This window comes from Liolophura sinensis, chromosome 6 (assembly GCF_032854445.1).
Source record: "Liolophura sinensis isolate JHLJ2023 chromosome 6, CUHK_Ljap_v2, whole genome shotgun sequence".
In the NCBI taxonomy this organism is placed as follows: domain Eukaryota; kingdom Metazoa; phylum Mollusca; class Polyplacophora; order Chitonida; family Chitonidae; genus Liolophura; species Liolophura sinensis.
In genome coordinates, this window is record NC_088300.1 from 30,938,473 (window position 1) to 30,954,416 (window position 15,944).

Consider the following 15,944-nt stretch of genomic DNA (forward strand, 5'->3'; position numbering starts at 1 on the left):
GACCGGTTCACCCGGTGTCAGTATAATGTGACTGGGTGAGGTGTCATGTCTGGTGTCTTCAGCATGATACTTCTGTGGTGGCAGCACCTTGAAGGCATGGACTCGTCCTGCCACAAGAAGAGACAATACATGTACACACACTTAATGACTTCTCCTTCTCATATGAAATTGTTTAATACGACATTAAACCCCGAGCATTCATTCATTCATTCCTTATTTTCTATTCCTGATCTATTAGGAACAAGGGCTCTTTGAATTGCGACACAGTGGAAGGGAAAATGTACATACCGTATGCCGGTACGAACCAGAGCGCCAAAATGGAGTTCCAGATGGACAATAATTCAAGTAGGTTATTCTGTTGTTCCAAAAACATTATTCTTTCAGAAACAACTTAAAGAACAACTTAACTGTTAAAGAAGCGAAGCCGGGTTTCAAGCTGGTATGTCCGGCATATGTTACGTTATTTACGGTTAACTGAATGGTTTATTTATTCATTAGAATATAAACAACTAAATTGGAAAGCGTACATCTTCCCTGTCCTGTATTTATTGACACAGTTTAACGATTTTAGACACAGACAAAATCCCATTGAAGAAATCGAGTTTCAAATATAACAGTTTTCCCTCACATAAGTTCGAAATATATGTCGTTTTAACTGCAGAATTTCTTCAGTTTTGAAGTATTTAAATATGACAATTTTTCTTTTGGTATATAAGCTAATACTTCCAGTTTGATAACGTCATTTCCGGATATGTAAAATTTGTAACCTTCCCTTGGGATGAGGCGTCTCTAGCTTCATTGGGTAAAGGAATATGCCCACTTCCGGTTTTGAGAAAAAATGCATATTGAGAATCGTCCAAAATCGTTCACAGCTGTATCAAAGAAGACTATCTTCCGCTCAGAAAAAATGTAGAAATTATTGCTGCCCATCCCTACTCCCACCCAAACACGAGTTTTTTGGTTACAAGCCATTTCCAAAACGAGAAAGTCCTCATGAACAAATGAACATACCTAGGTTTTGTGCAGTTTAAATTTTAGCTCAGTCGCATCAGCCGATTTTTTTCGTGTTGCAGAATATACAACATAGCCGCCAAGTCGCGAGAAAAGTTTTTAAAAAGTTTAGGTGCAAAACATTAAGTCCGCCTCAACAAATACAAAAGCGTTTTCAAGTCTACAGTGGAACGACTTGATCTATAATAACGTGTAATGACGAAGCGGCTTCGAATCTTCGTCTAAATACATACGGCAAGAAGCGCACATAAATTTTTTTAGACATGAAAGTTGGAAATAAATAATTTGTATTTTATTTTCAGACCAAACGCTGATGTTCTGGGTTTTGGAGACAGACTATACTAATTATGCTGTGGCCTATGGGTGTCTCTCTGAACTAAACGAGACTACAGGTTTTTGCCCGGATAATAAAGTAAATGGCTGGGCTTTTGCACGTTATATTTGGGAGCCCCTTAGTGATTACGTAGACTGGCGAATAGATCACAGACTCGACTACTTCTGCAGCAACGTTTCCCACTACGAAATGATCGTCCATAATAAAGAACGTAAGAAATTTACTTGGAAAGTATATATCGATTAATAGTAACCAGAATTTCATAGTTAGTACAAACGGTCGGCACCTGTGTTCAGAGAATATAGGTAGGCCAATTTAGAATATTTTCGTAAAACACCAATCAAATAAATAAATAACTGTATCACTTATCATTTACATAGGCAGATAACATGTCCATATTAAAATGAGCCTTCATCACCCACCGATGCAAAGAGCCTATCTATAATCAAAGGAGCCTTGATCACCCACCCAGGCAAATAACCTGTTCATAATCAAATGTGCCTTTATCACCCACCCAGGCAAATAACTGGTTCATAGTCAAAGGAACCTTTATCACCCACCCAGGCAAATAACCTGTTCATAATCAAATGAGTCTTTATCACCCATAGTGAAAGGAGCCTTGATCGCCCACCCAGGCAAATAACCTGTTCATAATCAAATGAGTCTTTATAACCCATAGTGAAAGGAGCTTTGATCACTCACCCAGGCAAATAACTTGTTCATAGAGAAAGGAACCTTGATCACCCACCCAGGCAAATAACCTGTTCATAATCAAAGGAACCTTTATCACCCACCCAGGCAAACAGCTTGTCCACAATAAAAGGAGCCTTTATCACCCACCCAGACACATAACCTTTTCAGCTATATAACCTGCCCACAATCAGATACCCTTTCGTTCAGTTTCAAGAGTAGTGAATAGAATCTGGACTTTTTAGACATTCTTAGGTTACTCATCATTCACAGAGGAACATGACCTGTCTATATTCATGAGGAGCCTTTATCACCCACTCAGGCACATAGCCTGTCCATAATAAAAGGAGCCTTTATCACGCTTCATTTCCAGTGACTCATTGATATAACTTGTCCATAAGGGATACTTTTCAGCCAATTTAACCATACACCTGTAGCATTCTCTTCCAACTATTGAATGACACTGAAAAGGTTCCTTGAGTTATTGGCATAATCTATTGTTAAACCAAGGAAACATTTCAGCCAATTAGAGGGATTATTCTGCCCATAAGGAACCTTCTCAGGCAGTAACTTAGATAGTTTTCAACCATAAACCAAGGAACATTTGAAGCTACCTAGAGACAAACATATCCATAAACCAAAAACTCTGTATAAGACATCAAAACTCATTCATAAAGCTAGAGCCTTTCAGCCACCCTAAGAGATAAATGATCAAAAATATCCGTGGTTAGTTGTGTATTTCTCAAAAAACACAGGAGGAATAAAGATATACAAATGTCTGCTTCGACGTGTAGGTTCAAACCTATCAGCCATCAACCAGAATGGACGTTTCAGGTCAGTAATTGCCAGGCCAATTCCCAAAACGATGTTTAAGACATATCACCAAAGAGCTAAAAAAAGGATGTAAAGTACAAAATCAGGTAGGGTAGCAATCAAATGTTTTCAATGATGTTGTAAAGACGCATGGAATGTTTAAGGCCAATGAATGAAATCAGTTTTCAGACCGTGTCGCAACGAAGTGAACACGTTGAAGACAAAGTCACGAGTCACAATGATATATGTAGAGGTATGCTATCTCTTAGTAAATACCTTGCAGTCCACTATCATTATCCAGTTATCCATGTTTAGAAACGTATACAAAACACAGGTACATTGCGAAGCTTCCAGTATTTATTGTTTTTACACCGAGGTGATTCTCATCGACAATGTTTCAGGATGCCGTTTCCCGGAGTCCAAGTTCTGGCTGCCACAACCAGCCTTTAATATCAGTAAGGTAAGACATCCGCCAAACACCATGTTATCTAGTTAAAGACATTAAATGTAATATTTTACTGTATTTTTATGGATAATCACTGCTTCTTTAAATGTAAAAATGTATACTATAAAGGTATAATTTGTATAGAATTATGTCGCCAACAGAATGTGTCCGTTAGGAACAAATCTGTTTGATTTAAATTTTCCCACGACAGGTGAAAGTTAGTACTGTCATGTGTCTTCATTTAAAGAAGTTAAAGAGTGTGAGGGATTACAAAAGACGGGGGTTAAATATTGTGTAAGCAGGATTCAGCGGTTTTTCACATTCTAAGTAGTTCATACTAGCGAACGTAATAATTGTCGGCAGACGGTGCCCCTGATTATACCAAATGATTGGTTATTTTCTGTATTCTGATTCCAGTTTATGGGAATGTGGTACGAGCAAGAGTTCATTCCCTTGGACGCCTATCAAGTCCCTCGTGTTGAGTCAGACCAGAATGTTCGATTTTCCTTACGGTGGCAAGAGAATGGATCTATTCATTTGGCAAGATCTGCAAGGTCAGTCCTTAAAATCTTACAGAATTGACACTGATTATAGTGTTTTCCAGATCGCCAGTTTACTCTTAAGACGATCCATCATACAGAGCAGACCCTGGTAAGAAATAATGGTTATTCTTATTTGCTTGGGGTCATGCTCCAGGGGAAAGGGGTGGAATTAACTTTGGTATTTTGGCAATTTCCGCCTGTGTGGAAATTAAACATTTTTGATAATGTAGTTCTAAAAAAATTAAAGCTGTTACGTTCCTTACAGCGACACCGGTGGTCAAGCATCAAGGCCTAACTGATCATCAAATAAGAAAACACTATAAAAGTAATGCACTGAACTAATTTACCATGATCGGAAAAATTAAGCTTTGCAGAACATCTGTTTACCAACAGATGCTAACACACATAACAACGAATGGCTTTATTCAGCTGCCAAAGTACACAGACAATGGAAAATTCAACAGATTCAGCCTGCATGTACAAACTGTAACAGTGTTTACAAAAATAGGCAACGTGGAGAAAAAGCATGACAAAAATGAAAAAAAATCAACTGGGTATGAACCCCACACTACCAGATGTCATATACAATGCGTCTAGTGCCGAAAACCACCACCGCGTTTTGATTAGGCCTTGGCGATCACTGCACCTGGTTAAGTATGTACATTTCAGGTTGCTCGACACATGGTGTGCAATCACCCCACTCTAGTGTCCCACCTTGTTTGCCTAGGCTCAGTTCAGTTTTGAGAGCGGGTGCGGACAGAGTGCATGTAGGTGATACGAAATGCTAGGCGACTATACAGATATGAAATTTTGGTCTAAAAAGTTAGAAGGAATAAGCGGTGTTGTGTCTTTACAAAAGATCCTTAGCCATGCCGTATGCTTTCATAGTTACTTTTCTGTGCGGCATCCTAAAGCCCGTCTCTTCCATACGGACATGTAAGGAATAGAAACTGGAAACCGCGATATTTCTGTAACGGTTGAATTTGGCACAATAAGAGTAACATGTTTTGGGCTCGTCATGGATAGACATTTTTCGTATATCTGGCCATGGCTTTGGGCTTGTATTGGTGATAGCACGGGTTTATGGGGGAATGCCGTCGGGATTGTTGAGAACTACCCATAATGCACTGCGAACAAGGCTGGCTTTACGTGCAAACATTGAAAATTGTCCGTTGATAGCTTTGGACAGGAAGTAGAGTTATTCATTTCTCTGTTTAAGTGACAGGCGGCCGACCCATGAGGCAGGTTACATGCAGCACATGTATAGTGATACACAGTTACCTTCAAAGTCTATATTAAATGCGCATTTCTATTTCCGAAGTAGGGTGGTGTCATTTAAATATTTCTAATGAGAAAACTATAGAAAATCGGTTCGTACCACAAATCGGTTGGCATGCAGCAGAAACTACATATCATGGGCTACGATTTGGCGCAAGTCTCAGATCTGTAGCTTGCGTAGTTCTCGAGTTACAGGCCATTGAGATTACGTGACTGAAAAAGTTTTTGACCATATCTCAAAAAGTTACAAAGATAAACAAAATCCAAAAGCAGATTTGGAATCGGCGTTGCCACATATGAAAAACATTACCAATCTTAGACATGTGTATAACGTGATAATTTCGACCAATAGCGAGCTTCCAAAGTTTTCAGTGTATGTCCAAGATATTTTCGAACTTGTGCACTCTACAAGTATATCAAATTTCAAAAGAATCCTTTTGTTGGCTCTTGAGAAGAAGAAATTTAAAGGTTTTAATCAAAATCCAAGATGGCCGTCATGTCACGTGACCAAAGTTAACCAAAAATAGCCGTGATTTGCCTCGTAACCTTGTTCCTAAAATCACCAAATTTCAGCAACATCCAATAAAAACTTTTCTTTTTACAGCTCTTAAAGGTTTAAAAAAAAAAGAAAAAAAAAACACCCAAAAAGAAAAAAAAAAGAAAAATAGTTAAAACCGAACGATTTGAATAGATATCCCTAGATCTCTTGGCCACCTAATAAAATGGCCCGTATGCGCTACCGCACGAAAGCTATAGACTGGATATTCTGATCAAACATTAGGTCTCAAGCTGTGAATGTAGTACGGCTAATTTGCGCTGAGTTAGGCCTATACTTAACAAGAATCGTTTTGATGACCAAGACTGTTCAAGCCTGGGTTAAACTCCTTGTTGTTTTATGTTACAGAAAGGCGATGAACAATTCGCGTTGTTTCAACGAATCGCGATACCTGATAATGACCAACACCCCGGGCAAGTTCTTCTACAAAAAGGAAGCCGATGCTGGTAGGTTTCACGAGATAACGTGACTGTCTTCGAGACTTTCCATGGTCGAGACAGGGCTCGTGTACAGACGGGCGCCATCGTTGTAAAAATTACGAGTAACGCGACATCGTGTTTAGGGTTTCTCTGCCATGGCTTATCCCATTACATCTTAAAATTTCAGATTAAAATTTGATTTATAAAATTACCAAGCACGTGGGAAGAAAATGTCAGTTATTTCGGAGAAAGGAGGAAACAAAGGTTGTATTATTTGTTGCCTTTTCTTCTAACGCCATATTGAAGAATTTTTCAATTGTATTACGTGTGACATACTGCCTTGTGGGCATCTTGCCAAATGGAAGTGGTCTACAACGAACGCACAAACGCCTTCGACTGTTAATTGTCACTACAGTTCCCCACGACCAGTGCTGGTTAGAGAATTCACAAACTGTCTGCCCAATTAAGGCTGTAACTGAACTCTCACCTTATGTGTCTTAGCGACTGAAAGACAAGCTGGTCTTAAGCCGTTGTCTACCTCATTTTCAGGTCCTTACAAACAGCTGGTCAAAGCTTCCAAGGAGGCTAGTGTGAAAAATACATGATTTAAATTCGAAGAACGTGCCGCTTTAGTTTAATTTTTTTTCAGTTTTTCTTTAGTTTCTACATTTTAGCTTTAAACAGCTGAAAATCTTATTTCCCTCTGTCCCTTTAATGTTATAATCTGATGACTTGTGTTTACCAGAAGAGTATGATTTCATTGTGGCGTTTACGGACTACACGTCCTTAACCTTCGCCGTGGGTTGTGTAGACAAGCCTGTAAACAAGAACAGTCCGTGCCAGAAGTACCTGAGCTGGGTGGGAACCCGCTCCGTCAACGCTTCCGGTCATAATGGACTTTGGCTTCAACGCTTGATGGCACTCCATGACATTGACGATAGGCTCTTCTACCCGACCATACAAAACCACAGTGAGTCAACCATTTGATTTCTAGTATAAAGCAATCCTTGTGACTGGAATTGTAACTTTATTTAGTTTTATGCCCAAAGCTTCTTTAAGTTTGTTCCCTTTATCCTAATATTCGTCAGAAAGGGGATGTCAGTTATACGAAGGCTTTGCATGACTTCCGCGCATTTCTGTGTGTTTGAACTCTTGGAAGTGGTTTCAACAGAAAGAATAACTCATTTTCGAAGGCGTGGCGTGATTTCCACACCGAGATTTGAAAACAGAAGAAACCTGTAGGTAATATAGTCAGATCATGTGGTTAAGTTGAGAAATTTCGCTGCTCACAAACATAGTAAATAACCAACCGCAAAGATGGGTATGTTATCAGTAATGTGACGCTAATGTACTAATTTAATGCAGTATAAAATATGTGTACATTTTAGCTTGTAACTACGTACCGCCAACGCCTCCAGCTCCAAATACACCCGCAACACCCAGTAAGTGAACTTCTCCATAGTTATTTCTATCCAGGGCTTAATTTATCTGCTTTTCAATCCAGTCTTTTTGAAATGGTTAGCTGTTACTATTTTTTAAATAATAATTTTCCAACTTGCTCATTAAAAACTAGTTAAATGAAACACATTGACAAGTGATTACTTGGCGTCGGCTCAATTAAGACCAGGTAGACTGCAAGTTCGAATCGAGCCGTCCAGGAGGGTTAACACGTACTCGATGAGTCGTTGTGGCATTCACTGGTTAACTGTACTCACCAATTTGACAATTATTAGTTGCTTAAAATTATCGTTAAGAAAGGTGAGGATATCCAATCGAGTAATTAAATGCAACACAATGACACATTCATTCTTAGAAATAAATGATACATTTGCTTATATCGGCACTTGTGTACGTTTGTGTTTATAAACGTTGTGTACATTTGTTTTAATAAACGTTGTGTACATTTGTTTTTATAAACGTGAATGTTTCATTTTCCAGCATGCACTGATAAATCCACTAATGGTAAGTTGAATTCTCTGATTTCTTCTTTATCATGTAGCGTACACTTCGTTTTCCATTCTTTTAAACTGAACATAAAGTTTGCCGCCATATACATAGAAAAAATGATGTAGGTCACAGTTGTCACAGGAAAATAGAGAAAAAAATCTATAAAGTTTTAAAAGCTGAGAGGATGAAGTTCAGTACTGGATATATGTCACTGAGGGGCAATTCACTCCGAGTAGCCATGTTGTGGAAGCCCTTATGAACTTGGCCAGTCACTAGCGCTGAAAGCGTCACGTGATAATTGGTTGTTACGTCAAAAAAACATATCAGCTCTCGATTGTCAGTGTGTTTTCTTATAGTGGATAGATGAATATCGATGCAATAAAAAATGGATATCGATGCAATAAATTGGATTTTGCAGTTAGTTTAAGTGTTAAACTGATGCATTTTGAATCACGCATTTATGAGAAGGGAACTAAGAACGGTTGCCCGTGTGACAATGCTTAAATGTTCGACAGGACACTGTATTAACTTGTCAGGGTGAGCTGGCAAGAAAACTAGCTCAGGAGAGTTATTGCTTGAAGAAAAATAGTGTGACTTTGCATTATTTTCCTTAGCAGAGTCAGATTTATTACGAAAATATCTTCCCAAAATCTGAATGACAGGACCCGTAAAACACGACGCTTGCGTCCATGAACATCGCCTTGACCGAGCGCCAAACTAGAAAAAACATATCGGCCTTTGAACACGGAACAGAGTTGATACTCTTTGTTTGGGTATCAGGCTTTTTTGTATTTTCTTAATGTCACATTGTTTAGTACTGATGGTACGTGAGAGCTCCGAGGTTTTGTGACGTCATTCTAGATAGCTATAACATGGTAAAATGGCATCACCAAATGAGTGGCTACGTACTGACGATTGATTGCTATTTACCTTGTTGATAAGCGGTGGAGAATTTTTTTTAATATTTTAGAACATTTCTGGAATGCTACTTTATTAATTAATTCAGTTTTAGTTGCTTACTTTATGTTCACTTTAAATAACTTCTGATCCTAATGTTTTGTATATAATGCTATATATGTTTGCTATATTTCTGTGCTGTTATTTAGGATGTTTATACATTTTAACATTTTTGGTGGACAGACAACGAGACGTTTGTTTCAATTTTAGATTTTTTTGAAAGAAAAAGAATTTGGGGAATATTTATTTGTTTTATTTCTCTACAAAAATATTCAGCACAAGCTCCAGTTACAATGGATTAAATGATATTCATGTGAAGGCATATGAACCACCATCTTGGAAATTTAACAGTCTTTATGGGTAAGGGTGTGTATCATGCATTAATGTTATAATTTTACTTTTGACAAAAAAATAAGTATTTCACATCAATACTACAATTACATTCCAGGGGGCGCGCCACTCTACATGCACGAGACCTTAGTCCTTATGACCGCCGCCATTATGACATTGGTCTGGAAGGAGATGTAACACAAAATGCAGAGGGATATTTCACCTTTTGTGCATGTGGAAATCGTGTACAATTTCTTCCAAGTGATGTCATGTTTAAAAGGCAACACCTCTATATGTGTTAAGACAAATCCATCACAATGGAACTTCAGTGGCCAAACACCATGTATACTGAGGTTTGAGATTTTGAGCCAAAAATTGCCTTGTTGAATCGATCATAAGCATGCTTTTCCACGCACATACGCAAAACTCATGTTCATTTTATCAAGTCAGATACTTTGCATATAGCTATGTCAACACCCTTGATCCATCATTTAGGAATAAGCCCATCCACCCGATTCAATAGCTGATGAATATTAATGTAAATACAGTATCCCATGAAACTTCCCTAATGATGGATAGCAAAGATGCGTAGGTAGTCCGCACACACGGCCATTGACAGGTTAAATGTTATAACACAAGCACTTTCCACGCCCTGTATGAATGGGGACAAATGCGACAGAAACCGCAAGATGCCGATTTGCTGTCAAATTGAAACGTGGGGACAAAATACTCCTGGGATGGTTCCATCGATTGCTCAAGTTGATCAGCCTTGTGTTTAACCCCTTAACTTTCAGTACATTTGATCAACATGTTAGATATTTGCCCGCTCGAGGATTTACGCAAATGGAAAATTTCAGATTGGATAACTATGACGGTCTGGTATGTTCTGGCAGGAAGGAAGACTTTCGCGTAGCTATTGGATCAAAATAGTACTTGGAGTGACATAAAAAGCATGTCTTGATGAAATGAAAATGTTAGAACAGGGTAAATATCAGCGCAAGACTGTTATGGCGTTTGGTTTGACAAAAATTTCGTTCGGCCAAGGATGGCCTCAAGCCAATGCCACAGCGCTCTCCATTTAAAACCTGTTGCAGTTTCGGTGGCATTTTGTCACACCGTTTGAGACAAAAATTACCCAACAATCACGTTTTGAGTTTGCAGACAATTTATTTTCCTTATCTTTACATAGATAAGAAAAATATCAAGGGTGCTAACATCGTTATATGTAGACAAATATGCCACCTTTAGGCAAATATGTCATCTGTAGGCAAACATGTTATCTGTAGGCAAACATGCCATCTGTAGGCAAACATGTATATAAGTAAAATGCTGAGGTATGCTACCCTAGAGAACAAGGTATTGGCTGTCAAGAATGAACGGAAAGTCGTGCATGACGCCGATAAAAGTTTTCGGTTGAATCAACGGCTAGGGTATATGTTGATTGGCTGTAAAGTTCGTATTTCTGACACCTACTCAATGAACTTTTCTTTCAGCTGGATTGATAAGATTAGGCCAGATGTGGCTAAAGTTCTTTCTTAATCAGACAATGTATTTCACCAAAGAATTTTTACTCCATAGTTATGGAATTTATCTCCATAACACTATCGTATGACATGCCATGGGAAAGTACAGTATACACTTCGAAATGTAATGGAATGTCCCATGAAAGTATAAACCATGCCATCGAGTACCAGAGGGAAAATTTACATATATTTCTGTACATATCATTAGTTATATGACGACCTTCCCGGGGTATACAGGTAAAAATATTAATGGATGAAGCCAAATATCTACCCGTATACCCCAATTTTTTGAGACGTAAAAATGGGGGAAAACAAGAGTTAACTATGCCAGGCCGACTGCTTACCCGGATCGGTCTCCCTTTGTGTGTGTTTGTTTCTTTATTCTTTGGGAGGGGGGGGGGGGGGGGTTGGTCAATAAAATAAAAATTTACAGTACGTATTGATATTGAAGTTCAGAGCCTTCCGACGTCGAAAAAAGATTGTAATCGATGTAATTTTCTATTAATATTATTGTTCACTGACTGTATGGTACAGTTGAATAATTATTAAACGTCGGAGCTGACCTGTCGGTGGCAGCGGAGCTGTGTCATTATACTTCGTCTGATTTAGGTCGGCCGAGGTCAATATAAGTGCTAATCAAATGAATGGCCCGAAGCAGATAGGAAGGCAGAATACTGCAATCCATGTGATTCAGGCGATTTTGATTTCGGAAAGAAAGATGTCGATTTAGATAACGATGTTGTATATAAGATAATCATTAGATAGAATGTTTCTTTTTGTTCAGTGTTCATTTAAAGAAATTGATTAGATTCTTTTCTGATGCAAAATGGGGTATGAACAAAAAAGAAAAACGTGTGCAAAATTGTGAATTCTAATTCTACGACATGGTCCACTTTTAAAGTAGTCAATTCATGGGCGTGGCCTACGTTCATCGAGATATAAACGCAAAATACTGACCAACCAAATTGCTCGCTATCTCTTGAACACCCACAAGGCAAATTTTTTTATAGTCTTCAATGTTTTTAAGCAACATAATGTAAAATATATTCAATTTAAAAGTAAAGAGTTTTGAATATTTTCCGGCACAACCCATCTATCTTATACTGATACAGGCAGAGCGACGGGTTTACTTCCACCAGAGTTGTTTCTGATTTAGTTTGTGTATATACAAATCAGCTTCATGCACAACTGATCTAAAATTGTATTTGTTTGCTTTTTTAACGTCATTAGGCTTTGTATTGACAAATTGGACCTTTCAATTAAACGGACAAATTTTTTCAATAAGCTTTTGTGTTTGTTATTCTTTGATATAAAATGTATGTGTAACAATCTATTTATTTTCTTTGAAACATGTTTAACCTATATATTTGATTAGTGTTTTACTCCGCGCCTGCAGTATAGTGGGAGGAAACCGGGTCGAACCTGAGGGCGGGGGGAACACACGACCATACACAAGTTGCTGCCAGACCTTCTCATGTACGACCGGAGAAGAACCCAACACAGCAACCGCATTGGTGAGAGGCCACTGGGCCATTTCCCCGAGCGTGCACTTTGTTTGACAGCTGATATAGAGATGTCTGTTTTAACAATAGATTAAAAAGTTATACTAAAGAATATTTCGCATATACGATTGCGTTTATGTTTTATAGGTCGTACCTATTGAAACGATTGGAACAACTCTTGAATTAGACCAATACAGGGGTTAATAATTAAAGCGTCAAACCGACTATGTTTATAGCCCTACCATTCGTCACTACAAGAAGAACCGATCTTCAAACATTCGCTTCCAACATCATAACATCATTCCACACACAGAAATGGAGGCATAAAATACGGAACAAAGAAACATTCTTGTATGGCAAACTTGAAATTATTTCATAATGGCGAAATTGGTGAAGACATTTAAAATATTATTTTATGCTTTATTCATGATTTCCATATCATAAGCTAAGTCGATAGAACAGGTACTTATTCCTCCCCAGCAGTCATTAAAGAAGTATGTTTATCCTCTGGTCAATTCAGTACTCATAACAAGTAAATAAATAAAACTGTTGTTTAACATATATTTAAGAATTTTTCTCCCTCTACGATGGCGGCCACTTTTATGGGTGGAGAAAACCAACGACATTGGCGAGTTACAACATACCAAACTCTCCTACTTGTGAAATCTGAAGTTCGCTGGAGACAGCAAACAAATTAACAAATGAACAAAATTAACAGTCGCTTTTCCTCAGTTACATTGCTGAACTGACTAGATGAATTATGCACTTGATTGTATCATAACTATGCGAATTCAAAAGTCAGTGGGCAGAAAATATAACATTTAATTACTTTACTGAATAAGTTTGAGAATTTACGCTCTGTGCAATAGCTAGCACTGCCCTTGCTACATTATTTCACACGACTGTGTATTACTGATACCCATTCAAATCATTACAGACTTTTTATTTTGTGTCACACACCAAAATTCTGCAGTATTGTGGCAAAAATTCACATCAATATAATGTGACGTGTACATCTCCTATGCGCAGTAATTTTTATAGCGTAACCTCAGGATGCCGAATAAATGAAATACACTTGATTTTATCAGAAGGAATGATAGTGATTGAGTACTTCATGAGTTAAAATGAAGGACAGAAATAAAGTTCACACATGTGTCGATTTGGGGAAGATGTCGAGATGTTTCCAAATGACTGGTTATATAATATGAAAGACTACAGCACAGTATTACATTTGTCATCACATTTAATACACAAGCACGGTAAAACAATGGACAGCAACCAGGCCTCTGGGATGGTTAGTTCCCAAGCTCGGTCACAACTTCATTTATTGTTTAGATGTTAAGTAAGCTGCACTGTATCTATTGCGCATCATGCCTTTCTACGGAAGCCGGATAAGGCCATTATCTTTGCCATCGTGTCATCGCACAATCGCCCAGCGATGGCCCAAAGCGATAGCACGATGGCACGAAGCGATGATAAGATTGGCACGATGCGATGACACGATCCTTGTATCGTACTATCGTTTCGTGGTATCGTGTCATCGCTTCGTGCCGATAGGCCAATGGTACGATGGTACGACGACCTTATACGGCTTCCATACCTTTCGGTCTACATCTATGTTATTACCGCCACCGTACAAGAAGGTTGTGTTTTGCTGGCATTGATTTGTTTGGTTTCAGCAGCTTTAAGGATTATTGACTTGGACGAAATGTATTGTACAACTTGGCCTTGGACCAAGCATTACACTTTGTTAATGGTGAAAATTCGTTTGAAAATTTCTTGATCTGGAACCCTGGAAATTGTACACAACTGCAGTTTTCCCTTTTATCTGGTGATGATGCTTAGCAGAGTATTGTCCCTTTGTTAAAACTCTTTAACAAAGGCAGATCTCAATGCACAAAATGACGCAGAGGCCTGACTGATCCCATCCCCCTGATGCCAGGTGGTGGTAATCACCTCAGTCAATTTCAATACGTTACATGAGAGCATTGACTTTCATTAGTAAATTTGCTCACTTCAACCTCAAAAATATATACTCCTTTCGTGTGGCACCATGTCAAACCACCGCATGCAGCTTGCACTTTTCTCGGCAGCATATCAAAACATTAGCCTGGCCTGATCACCTCAGCAGCCACAACTCAAAAAATGTTGCAGTCATACCTTTTAGTCACTTTGGCAGCCTCTAGGGGGATGGGTAGTAATACTAGGCAAAATGTTTTCAGTTCTATCCAAAGCAGACACAATTCTGATATACTTTAACTAGGTGCCAAGTGGCTGTGCTGAAATTGTGGTGTATCAACCATGTCAACTACCTAAAATGTATGTGTGGCAATTTTCTCCAGTCAGAACCCTTCAGTTCGAAGGCAAATCTCAATGAATCCAATTCCGCGAATTGCACATATGTAACCTCAAGGTACGCAGAATACGTCAGGAAGCAGACTGTGGCGGAGGTTTGAGCTCTTTGAAGTGCTTTTTACGGTTAATGATTGATTTTGACTGGGTTTAACTTGTGCTCAATAGTATTTTATTTACATGATGCTTGGTGACGGTCACGTGAAAGCCACCGCCCTAACACAGTCCCCCGGTGCTCAAAACTGTACCAGCAGTTTCGTCAGTTTCGTCAGGGCTAAAGTTAATACTGGATTTTAGTCCAATTGATTTTGTACTAAAACAAGACAGGTATTAAGATTTAGGACAGGCATACCTTTTTTTAATGCTCTTTTGAAAAACTGTCCCCTGAAACTCAACTTCTGACGATCGTTAACGCAGATCTCTACATATTGCAACGAAACACATCTATGAAAGAAATAAACAAGCGTCTCTAAAGACGTTCGTACACGATTATGTTAAAAATGTGTGTGAAATAGTTAAATATATTATGGGCGATTGCGATTGCCAGAGAGTAAAACCATTGCAACGACGACAGTGTAATTGTTGGAAAATGGATAACACTTCTCCGTGAAATACGCACCTCAGGTTTTATTCTAACTGTTCGTGGCATTGTTCAACAGTAGCAACTTACACATCCTCTACCACCATGGCTTAAACAGCATATAAAGCTTGACATTTACAACCGTTTGTGATTTCAGTTCTGAACATATCTGCTCCTCGGGAAAGTCTGTTACTCTATGGATGACTACACAGCGTTTCTGAGTAATTTTAGACAAGTGATGTTTGCTAAATTTCAATTAACACCGCCTTTTTTTACCTAACTCTGTGAAAGCCATTGCGCTACAGGGTGTGTACGTTGCTACTTTTAAGCATATACACGAATAGCTAGAAACAACCAAAGGCCGGGTTTCACTGGTAATACGGGTGACCGTTTGTCACATATCACACTGTCGTCACTGCTCTGGTTTTGCCGTTCATGGTGTTGTCTTTAATGTGTAATTTGGATGCAGGTTTTGGCCGTCTGTCTATATCTAGTTTTTACGTTTCTTAGCTTTAATAGTTCTTCACTTTCGTTTTCAGATGTTACGATTTAAGCCGATGGATTCTCCTCGCCCTGTCATCCAAACCACAAGGGACAACAAAGGTGGAATCTGTTTTTCATGGAAAACGACAGATTCATACTAAAATAAGTGACCGAAGCATGTA

General features: G+C 38.6%; 1 protein-coding gene across 1 annotated transcript; it reads left to right on the forward strand.

Annotated features, from left to right (window-relative positions):
* The first annotated feature begins 242 nt into the window (after positions 1 to 242).
* LOC135467937 (uncharacterized) lies at positions 243 to 11,226 on the forward strand. The gene is made up of 9 exons (XM_064745873.1): positions 243 to 345; positions 1,314 to 1,556; positions 3,250 to 3,308; positions 3,711 to 3,847; positions 6,018 to 6,115; positions 6,834 to 7,058; positions 7,477 to 7,530; positions 8,027 to 8,050; positions 9,441 to 11,226. Exons 1-9 carry the CDS (start codon positions 279 to 281, stop codon positions 9,518 to 9,520), a joined length of 987 nt encoding a protein of 328 aa, XP_064601943.1. The 5' UTR covers positions 243 to 278; the 3' UTR covers positions 9,521 to 11,226.
* Positions 11,227 to 15,944: the final 4,718 nt, after the last annotated feature.

Bases quoted from the DNA above. Each gene is read 5' to 3' on its own strand.
- LOC135467937 (XM_064745873.1), top strand. From the start codon at position 279: ATGTACATACCGTATGCCGGTACGAACCAGAGCGCCAAAATGGAGTTC. The intron at 3,309-3,710 runs GTAAGACATCCG...TTCTGATTCCAG, and splicing joins CAGCCTTTAATATCAGTAAG to TTTATGGGAATGTGGTACGA. The intron at 7,531-8,026 runs GTAAGTGAACTT...TTCATTTTCCAG, and splicing joins AAATACACCCGCAACACCCA to CATGCACTGATAAATCCACT.